This window comes from Bubalus kerabau, chromosome 4 (assembly GCF_029407905.1).
Source record: "Bubalus kerabau isolate K-KA32 ecotype Philippines breed swamp buffalo chromosome 4, PCC_UOA_SB_1v2, whole genome shotgun sequence".
Lineage (NCBI taxonomy): Eukaryota > Metazoa > Chordata > Mammalia > Artiodactyla > Bovidae > Bubalus > Bubalus kerabau.
Genome location: NC_073627.1, coordinates 45212909 through 45239450, shown reverse-complemented (window position 1 = coordinate 45239450; position 26542 = coordinate 45212909). Strand labels below are relative to the sequence as shown.

Here is a 26542-nt window from a genome sequence, read left to right as displayed (position 1 = left end):
TGTAAAGCTCAGAACGGCACCTGTCGTGTAATAAACACTGTGTAAGGGTGAGCTGCTGTGATCATACATAATTGGGAATGAGCCGAGCCTCCTGGGTCTCTTCCTCAGAAGGCTTATCTTGTTGGATTTGCCAAAGCCTGGCATTGGGAGGGGTTGGGGCTCTGGATTATTTATAATTTGTTCCCTGAGCTTGCATTTCTTTCCAAAAGATTCTTTCCAAAGCTTAAGCTTTTCCAGGGTGTGGCTTCTTACCCCCAAGGCAGCTGACCTTGGCATTTTTGGTGCCTTTTTCATCTGAAGGAAGATGGGGTGGTCGGGACCAGGGTACCCCAGGTAGGCTGGCAAGAGAATTTTGCCTCACTTCTGTTTTAGTGTTGAATTGGGGAAATATAGGCAGATTCCGGACAGAATGAGAGTGGTGCTCTCTAATCCAGACTTTCTGTGCAAGGTGGGGTCTCACACCTGCAGTCTGCTTAGGAACTGGAATCTGACTTTCTTGTCTGTTTCATTTTGGACACAATTCAGACCCATTAAGCAGCATTTGGATGACATTAATGCTTGAGTTGTGACCAAAGGCTTCACCTGGTCATCACCGTCTTTAGAAGAGAGAGATTTTCATATTTTCTTGACTTTAGGACAAATATCTTGTCAGAGTTTACTATTTCTGAAATCGGGATGCGTTACATACTGGCTTCTAATATAACACTTCTTTGTATTCCCCAAATGCTCTCATTACATACATGGTGTGTCTTATAAATGAGAATTCCTACTTTAGCTGTGTGCATCCAAAGTGAATTTTGGAGACTTTCCTGGTAGTCCAGTGGCTAAGACTCTGCACACCCAATGCAGGGGGCCCGGGTTTGATCTCTGGCCAGGGAACCAGATCCCAAATGCCACGATGAAGAGTGAAGATCCTGAATGCTACAAATAAGACCTGGCACAACCAAATAAATAGATAAATATAAAACACACACACAACAACAACAACAACAAAAAACAGAGCCAAAATGGATTTTGTTTCATGGTTGGTAGAAAGGGCTCTTAATGTATAAACTTCTGAGAGAGAGTTGATGGGGGCCCCTGGCCAGCGTATTAAGTAGGTGCTTTGTTTAAGTTGGGCCTTCCCTTGTTTAAGATGATGTCTTTGAAGGAGACCGAAGCTCAAGAGGCGTTCTGTTCAGTACTTTGTTGAAGGTCACACAACTAAAAAATAATGGATCCATCACTTAAACTGAGCTCTATCTTGAAAGTTCAGCCATTTTTCCTCCACAGGAATTCCCATATTTCTCAACTTCTGCTTTCTGCTGTATTCTAAGTCTGTAATGCTTCCTTCTCGCCCCATTGAAAACCCATCTAACATATCTTATACTTTCATTTGGAATAACATTATACAAATGTCATTATAAGAAAAATACCAAAAAGTAAAAACATCAACATAGACTATATTTCCAGTGTCAAAGTTTTGATATATTTATTTTGCTACAAGATATAAATTGACTTCTATAAAGGTGAAAAAAGAAAAATAATGCTTTAAAATTTTAAAAAGTTAATTTGGGGAGGGGTTTATGCTGAAAATAGATTCTCTTGAGTTGTTAAGTTGCTATATCATGGACATTGTCCATGTCATTAAATGTTCTTTGAAAATGGGATTTTTTTTTTTAGTTGCTATATCAACATATCAGAATTTAGTTACCCACTTCCCTATGGTTGGCTATTTTAAGTTACACTTCCGTGAATAGCCTTCAGCTCATGCTTAATTGTTTCTTTAGGATAAATTCCTAGAAATGGACTTGCTGGCTCAAAGTGTGCGTGCCGATTTGCAAGCTGCTGCTGCAGAGTCGTATTTCTTGGCTGCCATCCAGCAAGGCTATACCGCTCAGCTCAGCGCTCCCACCACAGCCCAGCCAGGGACTTTTCGGAGTCACCCTGCCATTTGTTTTCATTTTGCACTTCCTTGCTTATTATTCAGGTGGAGAGGTTTGCTTCCATCTGTAACTTTCTTTTGAGGTAAGCACGTGTATTTACCTGGCTTATCTTCCTGACCCTTTTCTGGACACCCGCTCTTTCTCCAAGACCAAATTCAAAGCCCACCTCGGCCACGAACCCTTGTCTGCCGTTTCTCAGAAGCTGGAAATGGTGTTTTATTTTCTCATCTCTGAATTCTCACTACAGCTCACATCGTAGAACAAGTTGTCAAATACCCCTCTGTGTTGTCACTTGGTATCTTTGGCCCCTGTTAGAATCTAGTCTTTCAGGTGGGAAATGGGTCTTACTCGTTTCTGTATTACCTGTAGGGTGTGGCATAGTGGGTACTCCATATTCTTAAATGGACACAGACTGTTCTTAAAAATTAAGTTAAAAGTTTTGGTGAAATGAATGCCATCTCATAAATTGTTTTCTTCCCTTCCTCCCCTTTCTCTTCGGAATCAGTGAGTTTTTTGCTCCATCTGAGACCCAGCCGGGCAGGTGGAGTAACCAGCTGTGGCAACCTTTGTGGGAAGGCTGGGTGTGGCCGCTCCGGGCAGGGCTCTGCTGCGGATAGGACTTGAGGTTGGCTGCCTACCCAGACTTTTTGTCTTTTTTTGCTGGAAGAGAATCACCACCACCCTCTTTTGACAATTTAAAATGTATTATTAATGGGACTTGCCTGGAGGTCCAGTGGCTAAGACTCTGAGCTCCTGATGCAGGGGGCCTGGGTCTGAGCCCTGGTCAGAGAACTGGATCCCACATGCTGCAGCTAAGACTTCACTTGCTGCCACTATAGGACAAGGTCCTGCATGCCACAGCTGGAGACCCTGCATGCTGAAACTCAGACCCGGTGCGGCCAAATAATTAAATAAATAAATACTAAAAAAAGAAAGCAAAATGCATTATAATTGTCAATCGCCTTATATTAATAAAATCAGGATATGGTACTTATAGAACATTTGGAAAACAGAGAAGTAGAAGAAAAGATTCCCTACAGCCCTCCCTCCCCACCCCCCCCATACTCAACTCACTTGGCGATAGATGTTTCTTATAGATGCGTTTTCTAGGCAAAAATGTTTTATGTTTTTTCCCCCAACATCTATAGTGCAGTTCTTTTTTCCTGCCTTCTCAATAGAATGATACAAAAAACTTCCCATGTTTCTTGTCAGCGTGTTCAATGGTTTTGTAATACTTTAAGTGGTTTTACCATAACCTACTCAGCCATGCTTCTGCGGTTGGGTCTTTGGGTTGTTCCCATCGCGTAAGTGGTGAACAGGAGTGGACAAGATCAGGCACATTGTCTCCTCATGTTTCACGAGGGCACCTTCAGGCTCACCAGCCCACGCCAGCCCCTCCCCCTCAGTCTCTTCCCTTTGGGGCCGGTGCCCCGTTTGCCTCTCGGCTTGTGTTTCTCAGTATCCGCGTGTAGCAACCCCGTTGAGAAATGGCTTCCTTTTTTGAGGAAGAAGACTCAAGTGCTTGAGCCTCGAGGAGTCTGCACAAGAGTGCAGAATCATGGCCCCTGGGGTCAGGGCCTGGGGGCTGCACAGTGGTTGCTCCTCTCCTCCTAGGCCCGGGGTGCAGGGGAGGGGTGGCTAGCCTTGGGAGGGGCCACCGGCCTCAGACCCGGACGAGCTGCTCTTCCCAGCTGTAAACTCTGGTCCCCGCATTCCAGGCCCCCCAGGAGTTTATGGACTTTCCTGGTGGCTCAGTTGGTAAAGAATCCACTTACAATGCAGGAGACCTGGGGTTCGATCCCTGGGTCAGGAATATGCCCTGGAGAAGGGATGGCTATCCACTCCAGTATTCTGGCCTAGAAAATTCCATGGGGAGCCTGGTAGGCTACAGTCCATAGGGGCTGCAAAGAGCTGGACACAACTGAGCGACTAACACACACACGCACACACACAGGAGTTTACAGAGTCCCTTCTCTGGCTGGTCCCAGACTTGCATCCTGGCTGGCAGGTCTGTTCCCTGCATTCTCTGGGCAAATCCAGGGGAGCTGCTGGGATGGGCACAGTCCTGGCGTCATCTTCGGGGCCCTGCTTTTCTGAAGAACAACTGTCCTAACCAACTGTTTACCGTGAGGGGCTGCAGTCACAAAGGCAGCCTGGGCCAACGGTCCAGGCCCTGGAGGTGGAGTAACACTGTCTGAGTTCACATCCTGCCCCCGACAGTTACTTTATCTCTGTGTCTTACTTTCATCCCCAAGTGGGGATGGTAATAACATCTCTCTCCTCTGATGAAATGAGTTAACGTGTATAAACTTCTTTAAACAGTCCCTAATTTGCTAAATAAAAACTAGAGAACTGGAGGCCCAGCCAAGTGTCTCTCTCATACAGCAAGTTGAACTCAGACCTTCTATTGTCCGGTAAGGAGACAAGAGCCCTGGGTAAGAGCCTGGGGGCCTGGGTTCTGTCCTGGCATTGCCTTCTAACTTCTGTGTTTCTTTGACAAGTCACTGCCCCTCTCTGGACCTCATTTTGTTTTTGTTGTTGTTGTTGGGTATCCATCTTTTGTAAAATATTAATTAATTAATTTGGCTGCCCCAGGTCCTGGTTGCATCATGTAGGATTTTTCCTTGCCGTGAAGATGGTCTATTTGGGGTACACAGGCTTAGTGGCTCCACGGCATGTGGGATCTTAGTTCCCTGACCAGGGATTGAACTCATATCCTCTGCATTGCAAGGTGAATTCTTAACCACTGGACCACCAGGGAAGTCCCCACGAGTGAGGCCATCTTGAAGGTTCTTCTCATTGTAGAAAATTCTTGGATTTTTGTGACTTAAAAGGATGCGAGAGATCTCAAGAAGGGTCCGGTTTTGCCAATTGAGCCCCCTGCCGACCCCCGCCTTGGTCCTAGGTGGGGGCTGGCTGAAAAGACTGCTGGGCAGGAGATCCAGAGCCCTCTAGGATTTTTCCAGGTTGTTCTCTGTGCAGGTGAGCCCTCCTCCGCCTGGATGGGGAATTAGAGTATCTGGGTCACCTGGAAACGGGCCATGGGAGAACTCGCCTCCTCAGAGTGTGAGACGTGCGCCATCCTGCCCTGTGGTGTGGGCCGCCGGTACACCCCGGCCCTCAGAGCTCACCACTTGCCCCCGAGTTCTGTGTGTGAGCGAAATCGGTCCTTATCCAAGAGCCTGTGTGTATCTCTCCATCTCGAGCAGTTACATCAGAAGGCCAGATATGCAGAGCTCCTGCCATTGGGGACCCAGCAGTAGGCTTTTGGTCTGGTTCTTTCTGTGGACAGCTAGGAGGGAGTAGGAGATGGCTGGCCAGGCCCCAGAGGAGGGAGCTGTGCCGAGGAAGTGGGTGGAGACTCGTGGGTTCTCTCCTGGGTTCCGCAGGTTCCCCAGGCCTGCTGGCCAGGCGGCAGAGCCTCGCCTGGGTTTGTACGCAGTGTGTCGCTGATGTGTCTGTCTGCACGGTGGGAAGGTCCTTGTCTGAACTGTAGGTTTGGGCTGGGGTGTTCTATAAGGTCAAACCCAGCATGGGGCATCAGCTCCACCCCCACCCCCCCACCAGGTTTAAGTCGGCTGTTGGCATGACCAGCTCGGTGGGTCCTTGTATAAATGAGAATCCTCCTACCTCGGTGGCCAGTGCTGGCCTGACTCTGGTAGGGGCCTCAAACAGCTCAGGCACTCCTGGAGGTAGCAGAGCCCAGGGGCAGATCATGGACTCGGCAGTTAAAGGACCTGGGTTCAAGTCCCTGCTCTGCCACTTCCTACTTGTGTGACTTGAGACGGCACCTTGTGCTTCGTTTGTGTTGTGGGCTCAGTCCTGTCCGACTCTGCAGCCCCATGGACCGTAGCCCGCCAGCCTCCTCTGGCCATGGGATTTCTCGGGCAAGAATACTGGAGTGGGTTGCCATTTCCTCCTCCAGGGGATCTTCCCGACCCAGGGACTGAACCTAGGTCTGTTGCATTGCAGGTGGATTCTTTACCGTCTGAGCCACCAGGGAAGCCACATATACCAATTAAGCCCATGCTTGGCACATGATGGACCCCTTGTCAGGGTTCGCTATTATTATCTAGTTTCTTCAACAAGTTGCGGTTAGTTGATTTCCTGGGCAGTTGGCAGCCCACCTGCTCTTTTTGTTTTGAAATAGGGTCCATCTTTGTTCAGCCATAGCTTGTCCAGGATGGCAGGGGTGTGTGTGTGTGTGTGTGTGTGTGTGTGTGTGAGCTGTGTCACCTCTGCCCGGGCCTGGAGGACAGCTCCTGTGACAGCCTGTGTGCCAGGCCTGGTGGCCACCGTGCCCACCCCTCCCAGGCCCTCCTGGGCTTGCCACCTCAGGTTGCCTGCATCTTAATAGCTGTCCTGGTTTGTCTCACTCTGCTGCTCGGTCAACCCACTGGGGCACCTGTCCGAACAGGTCCGCTTGTGTTGCCTGCTCTTGACCTGTCAGTATTAGTAGGGTCAGGAAGGCTCTGGGGTGAGTTGTTCCAGGCCCTGTCTGCATTTTCCCCTTTTAGGGAGACACATGAAAGTAGCTTGCAATTTGCCATGTGTATGGACTCACTCAGGAACACGCTCAAGAATCTTAAGGGAATCAACAAGTCAGAATTTTAACTAAATTTAACTATTTTCAAAGAGAGCGAGATCCGGAATTTTCTTGATAAAGATGTCTGACTGTGAGTGTTAACCATCTACCAGGCCTAGTGTTGGGCTTCCCAGGTGGCACTAGTGGTAAAGAACCTGCCTGCCAATGCAGGAGACGCAAGAGATGCGGGTTCGATCCCTGGGTCGGGAAGATCCCGTGGAGGAGGAAATGGCAACTCACTCCAGTATTCTTGCCTGGAAAATTCCATGGACAGAGGAACCTGGCTACAGTCCACCGAGTCACAAAGAGTCGGACACGACTGAGCACGCGTGCTACTGATACTGAAGCCTAGTGCCAAGCATCGTACGTCTCCTGCCATGAAGGTGGTCCTGTTAGTCCTCCATTTTACAGATAAGGAAACTAAGGCATAGAACGGCTGAATAACTGGACTCAGGCAACTGTCCAGCAGTAGAGCTGGGATGTGAACCCAGGTCTGACCATCCCTCTAGGGAGAGCTGGGCTGGCATTCCTGGGATGGCTCAGTAGTGACATTCTGCTGTCTGAGCCCTTTCTCACTCTCCACCAATGATAGTGTTGGTGATGTCAGCCCCGTTACAGCTAAGGGACGTGCACAGGGCTTAGGGACAGAGACCCTGTATCTTTGAGCCTTTGTGTGCTGAAGAGGGTGGTCCCAGAGCTGATGTCAACTCAACCCCACTGCAATTCCGTTCCTGGGTTCCAGGTCCGATTTCTTTCTTGTGTTACCTAAGCCCCGTATGTCCTTATCTTGCTCTGCCCAGATAAAACGGTCTCTTAAGAAGAGAGCTGGGAAGATTTTATAACAGAGAAGGCTGTGGGTAGTCGAATGGCCTTGGCAGATCCCTGGTGAAAAGAGGTGTGGATACACTTGCCAAGCACCCCCGGTCTTCCTTTCCTGAGAGATGTCTGAGGGGTCCCAGCCGGGAGTGGCCCCAGGGAGTCCCACTGTTTCAGCTGAGTGCTCGTTTTTAGTCTATTAACTTAAAACCATTTTGTCTACTCTGGGGGCTTGGGGGAGGGGTGAAAACTCTGACAACTGGACTGAAAATAGTGGCGGTGGGGACTTCCCTGGTGGTTCAGTGGTTAAGACTCCAAGCTTTCATTGCAGGGAGCACAGGTTTGATTCTTGGTCAGGGAATTAAGATCCTCCATGCCGCAGGGTGGCCAAAGAAAACAGGAAAAAACCCTGATTCCTACCGATAGGTCATTCTCTGGGACTACGTCTAAAATAATATATATATATATATATGTGTGTGTGTGTGTGTGTGTGTGTGTATGTGTGTGTCTGTGTGTGTTAGTCCCTCAGTCGTGTCCGACTCTTTGTGACCCCATGAACTATATGTAGCCTGCCAGGCTCCTCTGTCCATGGGATTCTCCAGGCAGGAATACTGGAGTGAGTTGCCATTCCCTTCTCCAAATACATATATATATATATATATATGTATATATATGTATATAAAATACATATATATAAATAAAAAACATATATATATGTGTATATATACATATATAAATAAAAATACATAAATAAAACACACACACATATATATAAAATACACACACACACACACACATATATCTAAAAGCATGGGTGTGGCGTTGCTGCCTCAATGCAGTAAAGGCCGTATGATCTGAGGGATGTCACTAAGCCTCTGAGCCTTGGGGATGAGGATGGTCCTCATGGGCCCGTGGGGAGGGGAGGGTAGGATGAGGGCTGTAAACTGTGACACGTGTGAGGCATCTGCCCAAGATGCCTGATCCGCACACGATCCTATGTCATCTCTTGGGTGCGCTTCAAGCTGGAACAGTCAGTCACATCACTGGTGGGGCATCCTGGTCTCACCTGGAGCTCAAGGTGGTGGTTCAGTGTCAGAGGTGTTGCTTAGACCTTGATGGTACGGAATGGATTGTAAAAGTGGGGGTAATGCTGACCCCACCCCACCCCCCACCTTGTGCTCAGAACTGTTTCTACAGTCAGATCTCTGCCTTGTTCCATGGGAGCCTGCAGATATCTCAGCAGATCAGTAATCCACCCCGGCCATTTGGACACTCACCTTTTGGGATCTCCCCCCAGCCCCTGTCCTGGGCTCCCTGCCAGTCATCAAAGCCACAGCCTTACCCATGACTAAGGCCACAGAGATGGGAGATGGGAGTAGATATTTGCAGGTGCCTGCGGGCATACCGGCTGCATATGGGCATTCCAGCTGCTGGATATGTCTTATCGTTTTGTCTCCATGGTGATCTTTGGAGGCCGATCTTTCCCCTCATTTACAACAGAGGAAATGATGGCTCAGGGACATAGTCCATGGCCTGCAGTCCTTTAGCTGGTAGGAGGTGGGGGTGAGATTTGAACTTGAGTCTCTCTCTGGCTCTGATCCCCATGATCTTTCCATTGAAGATGGGGAGAGCTCCCTCTTTCTCTTGCAGGAACACCTGGGCAGCTCTCCTTGAAGGGGATGCAGTGCTCTGCGTGTGGCCTGGAGGGGGCAGGCTGGCGATGCTCCTCCTGGACCTGGCCGCTCTGGCCGTTTCTGCGTCTCTCCAACCTCTTTCTGTATGATCTCCTCTGGGGGTTTCAGGAGGAGCTGAAGATGGAGATTCTGGGGAATGACTTTTACTTTTGGTGGGTGCAGGGCACCCCTCTGCCTGGGAGGTGGAGAAGGGGGCAGACCTCAAGTGGGGAGCCACCTGGGCTGAGGTGCCTGAGCCAAGTTAGACCTTGGGGCCTGAAGGCTTCTGACGGGTAGCCGGCCCCCTCCCCCATGAAGCACCGAGCTCCAAGAAGTCAAACACGTGTTGACTCATTTGTTGGAGAAATTCAGCTCACGGGCTTCCTGCATTCCAGGCTGCTGGTATGCCAGAAATTCTCTGGAGGAGCAAGCAGGGAAGTCTTGTCTTAGAGTAAAAATGCTAATAAAACATCTCTAGAATCTGCTCCTTCCTTTCCACCCACACAGCCACTGACTAAATTACCTTTTGTTCTCATTTGCTGAATTGCCTTGGCTCCTTAATTGGCTTCCCTGTTTCTGGTTTCTCCACACCCACTTCAATCTGTCCTCCACTTGGTTTCCAGAATGATCATTCAAAAATGCAGATCTGACCACGTTTCTGCCTTTGTATTCCTCCCCACGCCTGCAAGATTGAGTGCAGATGCCTTAGTGTGGCCTTCCTGGACCTTCCAGAACTTTCTGGGGTCTGCATGAACTGGCCCTGCCCCCTGGCTGACTTTGCTCTCCCATCTTCCCCATCCCCTCTAGTCTCTGGCTACTTTCCATATAAATATATCCCTTTTTTTTTCTTCCCCATAAAGGTCTTCTTGTGACTCTGGCCTTTCCTCCGTTCTGCCCCCCACCTGGGTGTTGTCCCTTCCCCTTACCCTCTGTGCATGTGTTACACTCCACACCCCACCCCAACCTATTGAACCCATTTCGGGGATTATCTCCTCTTTGATGTCTTTCTAGGATTTCAGCCTCCCACCCCACAGACCCAGCCCCCTGGGATCCCACAGACCTCTGTGGTAGCACCCAGGTGGCATACTCCATGTGGCATCAGCTGTCCCCATCTGGAGGGCCCCACCCACACATCTGGACCTTGGGGAGGGTGGCTGGGCGGCTGGACTCAGCTGGCCCACCCTCCCTTTCTGTACGGGCTCAGAGTCTCTCCACGTGGTCCCTCCCTCAGAGTGGTCATGGCAAGAAAATAAAAAGTACAAACCGAAAAAGAAAAAACAAATGGCTAACTTGGGCTTAATAAAAATGTAGCTGCTCTTTGAAATTTGCGAAGACGTTTGGAGGAGTGCTTGTGGATAGCACGGGGCCCCAAGAAGAATGGAGAGATACCTTTTTTTTCCTTCTGTAGGTTTTCCAGAAGCAAACAGGAAGACTTACAAGGTTTTAGAAGGAGGTTTGAGATAGTGCTGGGAGGGATTGGGGGCAGGAGGAGAAGGGGACGACAGAGGATGAGATGGCTGGGTGGCATCACCGACTCGATGGATGTGAGTTTGAGTGAACTCCGGGAGTTGGTGATGGACAGGGAGGCCTGGCGTGCTGCAATTCATGGGGTCGCAAAGAGCTGGACACGACTGAGCGACTGAACTGAACTGAACTTGAGATAGTGCAAGCTTAATAAATGTTAGCAGTAAAGACTGCTTTCGACCACAAGTAACAGAAAATGTGACTGAGTCCACAAACAGACTCTTATGTCTCTCCTGCAATGAAAAGTTTGGAGTTAGGTGGCTCATGTGTTTAGCAGCTGGACAGAGGTGTCTCTGGACAGCTCTTGGCTATTCTAATCTTCAAAGCAGGGCTGTGGGAAGCCCCAGAGACTGCCCCACTTGTGAGGGAAACACTTTCCCGGCATTTCCAGTGGACATGCCCTCATATCTCATTGACCAGACTTGTCATACATAGTTAATTTCAAAGGAAGCTGGAAGTGGGGCCCCGATCACGAAAGAGCCATGTTGGATCCCATCCTACGTCGATTATGTGGATGTAAAGTCAGAGCTAAGAACCGCTGACTCGGATCAGTTCATAACCGGGCATGGTGCTGCCCTAAACAAAATCGGCCTGTGAGTGCAGAAGAGGTCAGGCATGGCTATCAGATGGGTAGTGAGCAGCACCTAACATGGCACCCATCATGCCAGGGGAGATGGCCATCACATTTGTCAGCCCCGGTATTCGAGGAGCTCCCCTGCCCTGGCCTCTCACTCCTTTATCCTTTTCTGTGATTGTCTCAGTTGCTAGGCAAATAGTTGTGTTCCTGAAAAGAAAGACTTGCCTCCCCAGTATATGACACAACCTGCTACACATTGCAGGCGCTTTCAGATCCGGGTTTGAAGTGGGCCACTGGCAAGAACCCACCTTTGCCGTTAGGTGCAGCCTCTGCCTTTTTTTCCAGGTCTCTGCTTGGTAATTCACATCCAGGTCCCTTCTGGTGTGCAGTATCAGGAACTCTCTGGGATTTCCTCTTGTCATCCAGGGCTTGAGAGCTAAGCCGTGCTCTGTGGGCTGGTGAACTTCAGACAGGCATGTGGAGTATGTTTGAGTTGAGACACAGGCTGTGTCGATTAAGGGGTCTGGTTTGTGGGTGCCTCAACCCCTGTGTCTCCTGACACCTGCTCTCCACGGGTGCTCAGCAGACGCACCGAGTGCTGGGGCCATCAGGGATGTTCCGACGATGGGTGTACCTTCTCCCCTTTCTTTGTCTCCCTCCGTCCGGTCAGATCTGTCTGTGGACACATCTGTCACTAGTTGATGATGATGATCTCACACATCAGTTCTTCAAGCTTATGCGCCAGGCCGCTTATGGCCATGTCACAGTGCCTCTCGGTGCTGGGAGCCCGGACCAACCTTCCCGATGATTTGATGAACGAATGGGTGATGTATAGAGGTTCTTCTTCCTTCCCTCGTGTTGTCATTTCAGGCCCAGGGCAGTTAGGGGTTGAAGCAGGTGTTTGGCTTTCTCATGATTTAGTCCAGTATGTTCCCGCAGCCCCTGAGGACTGCTGGTTCTGAAAAGCCCATGGGGGTATTAGGCGCTTGTAGTGTTGAATTGACATGGGAAGCAAACCTGCCACAGCAGCCCCAAGACTGTTCATGCACTGGCTTTTTAAGGCCAGCGTGGCTTTCTAGAGCACATCCACTTGGCCCACCCTTGGCCTCTCAGGTAGCAGCTGTCTTAGGATATGTAGGTCAAGGGAATGCCTTTCTCTTGGAAACCTTTCCTTCTGAGTCTCAGGACCTCAGTGGAATGGCAGGTGTTGCTGAGAAAACAAGGTTCCTTGGCTGTCCACCCTAGCCTGGCTCAAGCTCCCTCTTTCCCCAGAAGCCTCTTGGATACTTCTGAGCCTAATCAGTCCCTCCTTTCCTGCCTACTTAACACCCAGCACCAGAGCAATTAGAATGGGCGATGCTATCTAATGGGGATGCTAATTGCGCAGAGGAACAAAGTCATCATTGCCTCTGGGCAGGGTCTCCCTGCACCCTCTGCTATACTGGCCCCTGGTACTCTCAGCCATCAGCAAAACCAAAGACTGACCCTATTTTGTCTTGGTCGGGGGGTTTGAAGCTCCCATTTGCCGCTGGTTGTCAGGCCCCAGAGTTCGCAGCCCCACTGGAGCCAAGGAAGAGGGCGGGAGGCCCTGAGTTTCCAGCTGTGGCCTTCTCACCCCTGGCCTCCTTGGGAACGGCTCCACTTGTGGTCTGGGGCAGACTTGTTTGTTTGTGTTTGAAGTTCCCCGACTCCGAGTTTGACGTCAGGGCAGGGTTGCTGGTGGGAGGCTTGGCGGGGAGATTGTCTCTGTAACAAATGCACGTGTCTGGCAGCTTCTCCTGGAGGGAGAGCACGGGTGCGCGGGGTGGAGGGAGCGAAGGATGGCTGGTTGCGAAATGCCTGGTTTGGAAACTGAGGTCACTTTCTCCTCTGCTCATCCCCACTTTCCCTGGCATGCTGGCTCTGCCCCTTGCCTGCTCACGGCAGCCCCCCGGGTACCCTTGAGAGATCCGTGGGACTCAGCAGTGCCAGTGCTGAGGCACTCTTGGAGCCAAGCTCCTGGTCACACCCACAGGGGAGCCGTCAGCCGAGTCATGACCTCCAGAGCCTTCCTTACTATCTCAGAAATAATTTCGCAACATGTTGGCCATGGCAGCCAGACCAGACTGCTTAGCTGGCGGGGTTAACCGGGGGTCCCCAGAAGCGCACTCCAGTTTTGGGGAGGAGATGGGAGAAGTAAGAGGAGCCACCCAAGGCCCTGGCAGACCTGGCTGGTGCCCAGAAAGGAGCTGCAGCTTCAGGGACTGTCCAGGGAAGGCTGGAGTAAGTCCTGAGAGCTTTGGCGACTTCCTGAATTTGGGATGGGTTAGACAGGGACCTGGGCTTCCCAGCTGGCACTAGTGGTAAAGAGCCCTCCTGCCAGTTGCAGGAGACATAAGAGACACGAGTTCGATCCCTGGGTCGGGAAGATCCTCTGGAGGAGGGCTTGGCAACCCATTCCAGTATTCTTGCTTGGAGAATCCCATGGACAGAGGAATCTGGAGGGCTGAGATCCATGGGCATCGCAGAGTCGGACATGACTGAAGCAACTTAGCATGCATGAAAGCACAGAAATATGGCACTAGCAAAGACTGCCATGGACGTCCTCTTAAGAATATTTCGTGCAGCCCACCTGGGAGGAAGGAGTCAGGGTCCCATAGGTGTGGGTGAGCTGGAGGCTGGTCCGTGAACTGTGCCTGCTGGCTGGAGGGCTGAGTGAGCCGGGGGAAGGGGTAGAGGTGTGCAGGGGCCTGCAGGGGCCTCGCTTCACTCTGCAAAGCATGGTGGGGTCTCCTTGAAAGGGGCAGCCCCCTGGCATCGGGCAGGGTGGTAGTTGGTTTTAATGATTTCAGAGCAGGGGTCAGGTGTAGCCCAGAGGATAGGTTCTTGCACAGAGGACCAGAGGCGGTGGCCCATCGTGGCTGGAGAGTGTGGAGAGTGTAGGGCAGTCTGTGGCTTTTATTCAGAGGACTCACTGCCTGGGACAGTCTGGACATGACTGGATCCGAGTGAGCCAGGTAGGCTGCCCAGCACCCACATCTTGACATCGCTCTTCTTGTCTCCCATCAAGAGTCTGAATGGGTTGTGACCTTTTTGGTTGTACAGAGCTATTCTGTGGGAAAATGCTATGCTTAGGGGCTTTGGGGTTGTGTGGATGTTGGGACACCATGCTTACCTCCTGGAATTTTCATTGGGAACCCAGGGAGAGAAGAGGATAATGTACCAAGTAAACAGAAGAGAGAGACTTGCCTGGCGGTCCAGTGGTTGAGACTCCAAGCTGCCAATGGAGGGGGTGTGGGTTTGATCCTTGGAGGGGAACCAGGATTTTTACAAGCTGCATATATGGAGAAAAAAATAGATACGATTATGATTACTACCAGGGTTGCTGATTGAGGGTTGAGGTGATCTGCACAATTGAGAGAGCTCACTGTTGTACACGGGAGTCTGGTGTCCCTCTCCTCCTGTGCTGGGATTCGTTGCCCATTTATGCCTGTCACCTCTGTCCTTATAGACTGGCCTGCCTGCCCTGCTTGAGATGGCACGTCCTGGGACTCTGGGAGGGCCTGGCACTTTGCCGAACATTTTACATCCAGATTTTCTCATGTAAATCTTCACACTAGCCCTTTGGGAAATCAGCCTCATTTTACAGGTGGGGAGCTGAGGCTGACAGGTTACATCTGTGTTCACTGCTGGGGGAGGGTGATGGGGAGGGGCTTGGAGGCCAGGTCTCTGTGTCCCGAGAGCCAGTGTTCTTCCTCAGAGCTACACTGCGTCTTGGGTGTGTTTGGTGTAACCGGTGGAAACCTTCTGGGGCTTGTGTTTTTGTTGGTGGTGTTGTTCCAAGCACTTTCACATAGAGTTATTTTGACTCCAGCTTCTCCAAAACAATACCATTTTATGGTAAGATTGAAGCTGAGCTAAGGGAGATTTTCCCAAGAGCCTTGATCTTACATGTCAGAACTGGAACCAGAGCCCAGATCTTTGAGCCTCGGACACTTAGTGAACACTTGCCATGCGTCATGTCTTGGTGATACCCAGTGGCTGTTTGTCGGCTGACTTGATGCTCTTCTGCTCCTTCTTTAAGTCTGACTGAGCCTCAAGGCAGGCGCAGGATGCACGCTCATGAAGTGAAAGAGTATCAGAGGTGGATGAAGACTTTCGTTCCAGCCTCGGTCCGCCCCCGTGGCGGGGGTGCTGATGACTCTTTCCCTCTCGCCGCTGGATCCCATTGCTGAAACCCCAGGTGTTCTTCCCTTCTGGAGAATTTCTATCTGGCAGTTTTGTGGTTAAGAGAAAATGACGCTACCCATGAAAGGCCCTGGTGGAGGCCCCTAGGGCTGGGCTGGCCAGCCCGCTGTGGTTTGTCTGGGAAAGTAACCCCTGGGTGGTTCTACAGCTGTGGCCAACTTTCCAAAAAGTGAGAGCAGTCTTATTTTGCTTGGGTAGGCACTGCGTGCAGCACACCGGACACCTCCTCCAGCAGAACACAAATCTGCAGGTGTCGTTTCTTCTTTCCAAGCTTCAGGACACCAACCCGCCTTGCCCATGACTCATTCTCCTTCCTGGTCTTCACGGCCAGCCAGGGCTACGGATTGTCACCTGGGTACAGTGAGGAATTCCTTTAAGTTCTGCTGGGTCCTACCCACTAGTCACTCTGGCTGCCTTTTGACAGGAACTCTGAAAAAAAAAAATGAAAGTGTTAATTGCTCAGTTGTGTCCGACTCTTTGCAACCCCATGGACTGTAGCCCGCCAGGCTCCTCTGTCCATGGCATTCTCCAGGCAAGAATACTGGAGTGGGTTACCATTCCCTTCTCCAGGGGATCTTCCCCACCCAGGGATCTAACCTGTGCCTCCCGCATCGCAGGCAGATTCTTTACCATCTGAACCACCTGGGAAGACCAGTGAGGACCTCTAGCAGCCTTTAAAAAAAGAAACCTTTCATTCCACTTCAGGGGAACCCACTCTGATTTTTGAGACTTTCCTGAGCCATCACTTGTCCAACTGACGTTTGTTTTCAACTCTCATTTTAATAAACATGAGTGCCTGTCAGGGCTACAGAATGTAATATGTGTTCAGTTGTTCATTCATTCAACAAAGGTTTTACCATAGCAGACCACGCGCCAGGCACTATGCTGGCTCCTGGGGACATAGTGGTGATCAGGTGATCAAGAACATACACCAGGCACCTGGCCTCAGGGATTTTCCCATCTAAAGAAGGAAGCAGACAAGCCAAATATTAAATGTGCGATCTGATAGAGGACAAGGGCTGAGGGCCTGGAGGCTGGAAAGGGCTGGACTTGGTGATGGGGCTGAACTAGAGAAGCCCCCAGATCCTGGCTCATTGCCAAGGCCAGGTTGGCTGATCTTGATGTTGCCCTGTGTTGGCCAAAGTCTTAGCACAATGAACAGGTTATTCATCGGCTCCCAGAGGTGTGGCCCTTGAAACACTCCGGCTGGGGACAGATAGACCTCTTTGCTGCTGATGTCAATGTCAGCAGCCCGACCTTGTTGCTTCATGTGGAAGAGAATGGTTTTGACTTTGCACAGTTAATTGATTTATTGCCCTTTGGTCAGCAATTTGACGCTGTGGTTTGAGAGCAGTTTGGAGTGGAGGGCAGGCTGTGGGAAACCGTTTAATGTGGGGATAAGGCCCCTGTATTTCCTTCCCTCCTTCCTTTCTCAGGCATCTTTGAGCACACATTATGTGCCAGGTGCAGTAATAGGCTTGAGGGGACAGTCCAATGAGGTGGGCATAGTTCCTGCCCTGATGTATAAGAATGGGGGACTAAGCAACCCACTCCAGCATTCTTGCCTGGAAAATCCCATGGTCAGAGTAGCCTGATAGGTTACAGTCCATGGGGTCGCAAAGAGTCGGACACGACTTAGACACTTCACTTTCACAACCTAGTTTTGGGGGGAAGTTTCCACACTGTTGTTCAATCCTCCCACCTGACTGTGAGCTGGAATCATCCTTGCTCTTGTACAGATGAGAGAACCAAGACTCAGGAAAATTAATGAACTTCCCTAAGGTCACACAGTTAAATGACAGAAACTAGATCTGAATCAGATTCTTTTTTTCTTTTTTTAAAATTATGAAAGTATGATAACACATTTACATAACACATTAAATTATCAAAGTCTGATTATACATTTATGTTACAAGACATTGCAAAATACAGAACAAAGTTACATGTAGTTCTACTATATGTTACAGTTCTTTTTTTAAGTGGATAAATTAAGATTTTCAGTTGGAGTTCCTGTATTGAATCCAGATTCTGTTCAACTCCAAAATCTGTGCTGTGTTCACTGCCCCGGGAGCTCACATCTGGAGGGGGAGACCCGGTTAGAAGCTTAAACATGAGGCCCTCTGTGATAGCGGCTCCCAGAGAGGTGTGGACAGGGCACTAGGAAGGGGAGAAGGGGGAGGCTTCTAATTAGCCTAGGGGGTCTTGACCAGACCAAGGACACTGTGGCTGGAAGAGAGAAGGACGTCCAGCCACTACAGACATTTGAGCAGAGGCCCAGGAGTACGGACATACAGAAAGTATTAATATTTGAGGACCAGCTCCTAGGTGAGTGCTCACCTGGAGGACTGGGTGGGTCAGGGGTAGGGTGGAATGGAGATGAGGCTGGAAAAGAAAGCTGAGGTCCTGAACTCGGAACAGCCTCTGGTCACACTTGGAGAAGGGCTCCCCAGGTGGCGCTAGTGATGAAGAACCTGCCTGCCAATGCAGGAGACACAAGAGACGATCTCTGGGTTGGGAAGATCCCCTGGAGGAGGGCACAGCCACCCACTCCAGTATTCTTGCCTGGAGAATCCCTTGGACAGAGGAGCCTGGCGGGCTAGGGTCCATAGGGTCCCAAAGAGTTGGACACACTGAGATATTTACAGATAAAAGAACAAGGAATGAATTAGCAACAGCAGAAACTCTCGGGGGTGGTGGGGGGGCAGCAGATACTGGGAAGTGGCTCCCAAGGGCAGGGTTCATTCATGCAAGACTTTGAAGGTGGTGCTTGTCTTGAGGGGAAGCTCCTGAGTTGCCATCTCGGCAGCTCTCATGGGGTCCCCGGGTCGCTGAGTCTCAGTGGGACCTTCCCTCTTTGGGATGTCGCTCATTTCCCGCTGTTTGAGTCCACTCCCTCTTCTTAATCAGTCCCAGCTGCACTCTGCCCTGAAGGTCTTGCCCCTTCACATTCCTCAGCACAGTGTGAGGCTGTTGGGCCCAGCATTTGTCAAACAGAATACTAGTATTTACTCTTGTATTATTTGCAGCTTTAGCCTTTTGAGAGTCTTTTGAAACCCGTGGATGGGCTTTGCTCAGAAAACGCATAGATTCATGTGTCTGAAATTTGCATGCATTTCAGGGAGTGGGTCTTGAAAGCCTCTTGGTGGACCCCAGTCAGGGACCTTGGCCAATAGAGCCACAGCCCACTGGCCTGGCCAGCCCTCAGAATGTGCGTGCCGTGGGCTGGGCACTCATGCTGAGGGCTTCGTTTCTTCTTAGCCTCCCTGAGAGGGAGGTTCTATTCTTACCCCCCATTTTCTGGAGCAGGAAACTGAGACTTTCTTGGGGGCTGGGCGTTCTGTAGCTTGTCCGAGGTCACAGGGCTCGGGTGTGTCTGAGCCTTCGGGTCCTAGCCCGGGTAATCTGATTCTTGGCTGGAAGCCTCTTAAGTGGAAGGTTACTCATCCTCCCCAGGCCCCTGCGTTTTTCACATCATCCATCGCTGACTGCCCCTACCCCTCCCCTTCTCCCAAGCAGGAAGCCCTTCTTCCCTGTGACCCAGTTCTCTGTTCTGCCCAGTCTTGCCCATTACCTTCTGAAGAGCATGGTCCTTGGTGGGAGGTGGGGAGGGTGGTGTGGCCGCCGGCCTTGGGTGGGACAGAGGGTGGGGGTTGGTTCTCTAGGCTTCCCTGCTGGCTCTCCCAGACCCTACTCCTCTCCTCCTGCCTCCTCGGTTTCCTGCTTCACCCTGCTTGAATGGCAGCAGAGGGGGCACCTGGCAGGCCCCCGTCCTTATCTCACGGCTCGTGTTTGCCAGAGGTCCCCGAATCACGTCCACGTGCCCCGAGTGAACCTGCTTTTCTGTCCTGGGCTCCCCGCAGGCGAAGCTGCTCCGGTACATCTGCAAGCAGTGGCACTGCAAGCTGAGCGTGGCTCCGGGCGAGAGGACCTCGGAGCTTGACAGCTACCCTCGCTTCAGCGACTGGCTGTACACCTTCAACGTGAGGCCGGAGGTGGTGCAGGTATGGGGGCTACGCCATGGGGACTGGGATCTTCGGGTGGGATGTGGGCGGGGTGTCGAGCAAAGGGACCACACACAAACCCGAGGACCAGCTCCACAGTGGCTACGACCGATGGGGCAGGGGACGGCAGCAACAGGAGGGACCCAGGGACACGTGGCTCTAGCATGCGTCCTGGGTGCCATCACTCTATGAGCCAGACAGCCTGACCCCACCACTCATAGGTTCATCATGAGGACAGCAGCCAGCGTTTCTGGAAACACTGACTGTGCAATAGACACTGTGTTGAATACTCTGTATAAATAATCTCACTGCATTCCCAAAAAGCCCTGTGAAGGAGTTACTATCATGATTGCTGTTTTATACTTGAGAAAATTAAAGCACTATTTTATACTTGAACAAATTAAAGTGTGGATGGGTCAAATAGCTTGTTTAAAATCATACAGCTGATAAATGATAGTTTTGGAATTTAGAAGCAAGGATCTGAGTTTAGTTTTCTCCTGTAACGCCAGTAATAATAATACTGTTTTCCTTCCTTTGTTCTCTTTTCCCATCCATCCAACCTACCCACCTACCTACCCACTAAAGTAATCAATCAGTATGCAAGGAGAAGGTCGGAGGTCAGGGGCAGCTCTCATGGGGTATCAATAAATCAGTGCTTGACAGGTGTTGTTCACCCAGGCAGGTCTTTTAAATCCCTCATTTCTCTTCTAAAATGGAAAAGATGGACTTTGCTATTGTTGTAAAAGTAACACAAATTCATTTTATTTAGACACTTTGGAAAACAGAAGAAGAAGGGGGAAAAATCACATACATATTACCACCACTCAGAGAAAAATCTGTGATCATTAAGATTTTGATAATTCCTTCCAGCCTTTTTTTTTTTTTAACCCTAATACTTAAGTCTTTAAAAAAAAAATCTCTAGATGGGTTAGACCTGTGCTGTCTAGTAAGGTAGCTAATATTATGTTCTTGGAATGTGGCAAGTCCACACGAGATGTGTTATGATTTCAAAGACATAAATTCAAAGATGTGCTGAATTCTGATGACGTGATCCAGAAAAAAGAAAATAGTAATAACTTAATATTTAATCTGTTGAGATGCTATTTTGGTTATATGAAGCTAAATAAAATGATTTAAATTTATTTCATATATATTTACTTTTTAAAGTGTGGCTTTCGAAAATTAAAATTTAAGTATGTGGTTTGCATTATATTTCTCTAGGGCAACACTGATTTAAACCATCCTGAATAAACAATTTTATATTTTACTCTTATCATTGGACATGCTAACCAGCATGTTTTCCTTGTATTTTCACACTTGGTAACCACCTCCCACCCCACTTTCTTTCAGGAGCTTTATAATGTCTGAGTATATGTGCTGTCGTTTACCAGGCAGAGGTTAATTCCAGTTGTTGACTATTGTATATGTCATGGTGGTTAATAGTATTTATGAAGCTGCTTGTATATTTAAGAATTTTCATTAGGAGAGCTTCCTTGGACAGGAGGTGACTTGAACTTAAGAAATTCCTGTTATGGGTGAGAGAAGATGGGGTGAATGCGGGCTCCCCACTTCTAGGGCACTTCTAGCACCTTACACGCTCCCAGCCCTGGCCCTGGCCCCAGTGGCCCTCACGGTTGTGACATATGTCAACTTTTAAGAAGCTGGCAGAAAAGAGTTGGCTCGTGAGAAGTTTGAAGGAAAGTGCTTTGTGAGATGGAGGGACCTTTGGTGTATTATTAACAGTCACATGCACGCATGCACATAATATGTATGTTGTTAGTCGCTCAGTCATGTCTGACTCTTTGTGACCCCTTGGACTGTAGCCAACCAGGCTCTTCCGTCCACAGAATTCTCCAGGCAAGAATACTGGAGTGAGTAGCCTTTCCCTTCCCCAAGGATCTTCCTGACCCAGTTATTGAACCCGGGTCTCCTGCACTGCAGGTGGATTTGTTACCGTCTGAGCCACCAGGGTACCACCAGCTGCTTAGTCGCTCAGTGTGTCCGACTCTTTGTGACCCCATGGACTCATGTGACCCCATGGACTCTTTGTGACCCCATGGACTCATGGCCCACCAGACTCATGTCTGTAGCCTACCTGGAAGGTGCTGGGGCCCCACGTGGGCAGTGACTTGCCCAGCATCGCATCAGCGTCATCCCTACTTGATGATGAGGACCACCGGGTTCAGAGTGGCCGAGTTACTCTATGAAGGTCCCCGAGCTGGTAACAGGGGCAGACTTGAGGGTCAAACCCGGGGCTGCTGGATTCCAAACTGTGCCTTCTAACTTCCTTTCTTGGGCTTAAGACATCTTTGGCAGATGGCTTTGCTCCTTGAGGGAGTTCCCTCAGATCTGCAGAGATGTGAAATATGTTGGAGACCCAGCCTTACCCATGTCCGTCTTTGAGAGAGGAGCCAGCCGTGCCCAGGGCAGAAGCTAGGACCCTGGAGGCACGCTGCAGGAGCTTTTTGGCCTCTGGGGAGCCCTCTGGTGGCAGCCGGGACAGGGGTCTCCCAGCCGGGCCCAGAGGTGTCGTGGATCCTGAGTTAAGTGTTGTCTGAATCACAGTCATGCGTGAGGACTTGCCTAGTGGTCCAGTGGCTAAGACTCCATGCTCCCAATGCAGGGGACCTGGGGTTTGATCCCTGGTTGGGGAACTAGATCCCACATGCTGCAACCAAAGAAGACCCCATGTGCTGCAACTAAGGCGTGGTACAGCCAAATGAATAAATATTTTTAAAAAGCAATCAAAAAACAAAGTCATCTGTGGTAGTTAGAGCTGGGTATAAATGAGGGGAGAGCTCATTTGTGCACAGGTTCAGGCAGGCTGGAGAGCCCACGAGCCAGGTGTGTTTGGGATCCAGGATGCTCCCTGGCGGAGGGCACTGGGGCAGAGTCTGAGCAGAAAGCAGCTGTGTGTGGGTGCTGGGATCGGGGTGAGATGGCAGGAGTGTCTCCAGTTGCTCCGTGTTTTACTTCAAGATATAGTGGAGACGTGTGCCCCTCCCTCTGTGTCCCCTCCGTCTTCCACCTCCCCGCCTGCACCATGGTCCAGGCCCCCATCCTCTCACCTGAGCTCCTGCAGCAGCCCCAGAACTGTCTCCCTACTTTATCATTGACCTGCTTCACTCCATTTTCCACACAGCATGAAGAAATGTAAATTGGACCACGTCATTTTCCAGGGCTTCCCATTTCTTTCCGGATAAACACCAGATGCCTCACACACTTTGACCTCTGCCTGTCTCTGACCTCATTTCACTAACCCTCCCCTTCACTCCCTCTGGTCTGACTTTTGCACCCACTCCCTTGCTGCCTGGAGTGCTCTTTGCTAGGCTTACCCCATGGACATCATTCTAGTGTCAGAGCCATTGTCACCTCCTCCGCGCAGTCTTCCCTGATGAGCAAAAGGCCACTCTTACATTTCTTTTTCTTGAATTTTTTATTTTGTACTGGAGTATAGCCAACTGTCAGTGTTGTGATAGTGTGAGGTGAAAAGCGAAGGGATTCAGCCAAACATATACATGTATCCATTCTTCCTCCAAACCGCCCTCCCACCCAGGCTATACAGTAGGTCCTTATTGGTTATCCAGTTTAAATATAGCAGTGTGTACGTGGCCATCCCAAACTCCCTGACTGTCCCTTCTCCCCAGCAACCATAAGTTTGTTTTCTAAGTCTATGAGTCTCTTTCTGTTTTGTAAGTTCATTTGTGTCATTTCATTTTAGATTTCACATGCAAGGGATGTCATACATTATTTCTGATATTTCTCCTTGTCTGTCTGACTTACCTCACCCAGTATGACACTCTCTAGGTCCATCTATGTTGCTGCAAATGGCATTGTTTCATTCTTTTTAATGGCTGTCACTCCATGTTTCTTAACCCCACCAATTGTGTGGACCCTGACCAGCTCCCACTCCACTCTGCTAGGCCCTGATGTATCCTATGTGCTTCTAGCCAGAACTGGTTCTAGAATAGGTTGTTGTTCACTCAGTCGTGTCTGACTCTTTGCAACCCCATGGACTACAGCATGCCAGGCCTTCCTGCCCTTCGCCATCTCCCGCAGCTTGCTCAAACTCGCCCATTGAGTCAATGATGCCATCAGACCATCTCATCCTCTGTCACCCCCTTATCCTCCTGCCTTCAATCTTTCCCAGCATCAGGGTCTTTTCAAATGAATCAGTTCTTCACACCAGATGGCCAAAGTATTGTAGCTTCAGCATCAGTCCTTCCAATGAATATTCAGGGTTGATTTCCTTAGGGATTGACTTGTTTGATCTCCTTGCTGTCTCACTTAAGAGTCTTCTCCAACGCCACAGTTTGAAAGCATCAGTTCTTTGATGCTCAGCCTTCTTTATGGTCCATCTCTCACATCCATACATGACTACTGGAAAAACCATAGCTTTGACTCTTCAGACCTTTGCCGACAAAGTGATGTGCCGCCTAGATAGGCAGGTGCACATGTCAGAAACCAAAGTTCCAAATGGCATGAAAGCCACACCCCTTTCCACAGCTGAACTCAGAGACAGAATCCTTTGACTTCTGAATGTCAGCGAAACCACTGTTTATTTTCCTAAATGAATGTTTTATTTTGGAATAGTTTTAGATTTACAGGAAAGTTGCAGAGTCCGTGCAGAGTTCCCGTCTGCACCCCTCACCCAGCGTCCCCTGTCATTAACATCATATATTACCAGGGTACATTTGTGAAAACTCAGAACATGGCATTGGTTTATGACTACTAATTACACTCCAGATTCCATTTGGATTTCACCAGTTTTTCCATTGTTGTCCTCTTCCTGGTCTAGGTTCCAATCCAGGGCACCATGTTGTTCTCTTTAAACATGTATTCATTTAGTTGTGGCACGCGGGATCTAGATTGAACCTGGACCCCTTGCTTCAGAAGAGCTGAGTCTTAGCCACTGGACCACCAGGGAAGTCTCACCACATTGTTTTTATTCACATACAAATTTGTTTCCCTTTTTTTTTTTTTTTAATATATATAAGATGCTAAAATGGGATCATAGAATAGTATCATCCGGAGGTGTTTAGTTTGAATTTCATCTGTGTTGGTCCATGCAAGCCCACCTCATTCTCCTTTCTTTTAAAGTTATTTATCTACTTGTTTGGCTGTGCTGGGTCTTGCAGGCTTTCTCAGTGCTTCTCACTGAGGCAGCTTCACTTGTAGAACATGGGCTGTAGGGTGCACGGGCTTCAGTAGTTGCGGCATGTGGGCTCAGGAGTTGCGACTCCTGGGCTCTCTAGCACAGGCTCAGTAGTTGTGGTCTGTGGGCTGAGTTGCTCCAGGGCATGTGGGGTCTTCCCAGACCCAGCCCTGTCTCCTGCATTTGCAGGCGGATTCTTTGCCACTGAGCCGCCAGGGACGCCCACTTCATTCTTCTTTAGCAATAGAATAGGAAGAAGTTGGGTTTCTCCTCAGTATTTCAGGAATGGCTGTGTTGGAGCCCTCCAGAAGGTATCAGCTTGTGCCCAGCAGAAGCTGTGTGCCAGGCAGCATGGTGCCTGGCATGCGGGAAGCCCTGGCATGTATTTGCTAGTGAAAAGTGACTGAGGAATGAGCAAGAGTCACAGTGGGATGCAGGCTGGGGGTGCCAGACTTGAAAACGGGGTCTCTGTCTTTTTTCTGTTCAGTTTTTTGGAGAAAGGATCCAAATCCATGAAGCCTGGCATTTCCTTATGCTGAGCTGTGGGGTGAACACCCTCAAGGCGGTTTTGCCAGGACTGCTCCCTGAGGCCTCTGGGAATGCTTTTTGTGTGATGGGACTTGTCTCTTCAGTCTCTTGGGGTTTTCTGCTGCTCCTGACCCTTCATGGCTTCCTGACTAGGGCTCTGATTTTTCTCTCAGAAAAATACCTGCATTGTATGTGAGTGTAGCCCTGTGTCCATGCGTAACGCCCTCCTTCCTTTTCAAAATCTCCTTCCCGGGCTCCGTCCCTCTCCACGCATGTGTGCTAAGTCACTTCAGTCACGTCCAACTCTTTGTCTATGGACCATAGCCCGCCAGGCTCCTCTGTCCATGGGATTCTCCAGGCAAGGATACTGGAGTGGGTTGCTCTGCCCTCTTCCAGGGGAATCCTCCTTATTCAGGGATTGAACCCACATCTCTTGGGTCTCCAGCATTGGCAGACATGTTCTTTAACATTACTGCCACCTGGGAAGCTGTTTGTCCTTCTAGAGTTATCTAAACATTTTTTCAGCTTTGTCTTTAAGATTGCAGTCACCAGTTTGTGGTCATACAGTCTCCAGGAAAGAACGCCTTTCTGCTGTATGAAGAGAGCGGCTGGACATGGAAGTGGCTGCAGGGCAGTGTGGCTCCCCTGGGGTCCTGGTGTGGATGAAGGGACTCTTCACTCTCCCTTCTTTTCCCACCAGGGACACACCCCAGCCCTCTCCAGCTCCAGAGCCTGCTGCAGGCCCTTCTGACCTGTGTGACCCCTGACCCCTTCTCCTCGGATGCTAGAGACAGGCAGCTCTAGTGATGCCTTTATCTATTCACCCAACCATCACACCTTTGTCTAGAGTGACGCCATCCAACAGAACTTTCTGTGATGCTAGAAGCATTCCATTCTGCCCTATGCACCATGGTAACCGCCAGCCACATGTGGCCAGGGAGCACTTGAAATATGTATAGTGCAGTTGAGAAACCGAAATTTAAATTTTATTCTGTCATGTCGGTATGTATGTAAGTTGCTCAGTCATGTCTGACTCTTGCAACCCCATGGACTGTAGCCCGCCAGCTCCTCTGTCCATGGAATTCTCCGGGCAAGAATACTGGACTGGGTTGCCATTCCCTTCTCCAAGGAATCTTCCTGAACCGGGGATCAAACCTGAATTTCCCGCATTGTAGGCAGACTCTTTACCGTCTGAGCCACCAGGGAAGCCCCTGTCATGTTGGATTTTCATATAAATAGCTACTTGGCTGTTGCTGTGATGGAGCAGTGCAGGTCTGGGTCCTGTGCTGGGAGCCAGAACTCTAATCGCTCTCTCCCCAGGGCCAGGAGCTCCCAGGCTGGGGAGAGGCACAGTCAACAGCCGGTGCTGAGTGCCCGGATGGAAGCCAGCCTGGGGTCCGTGGGAGCTGGTGGGCAAACTCACCGTGGGTGCTAGCGGGCAGCTAAATGGGCAGGAAGGGGACAGAAACTGCAAAGACCTTGGGGTTGACAGAGCTGTGCGGTCCTTGCCAGGAAGAATTTGCAAAGATCT

The 26542-nt window shown here is 50.0% G+C and overlaps 1 protein-coding gene across 2 annotated transcripts in view; it reads left to right on the top strand.

Annotated features, from left to right (window-relative positions):
• The window catches only part of KSR1 (kinase suppressor of ras 1), a 159841-nt gene that overhangs the window by 70312 nt on the left and 62987 nt on the right, over positions 1–26542 (top strand). For both annotated transcript variants that reach the window (XM_055577181.1, XM_055577180.1), the window contains exon 2: positions 19188–19328. In XM_055577181.1, coding sequence (XP_055433156.1) covers positions 19188–19328 — 141 coding nt within the window. The remainder of the gene's footprint in view (positions 1–19187; positions 19329–26542) is intronic.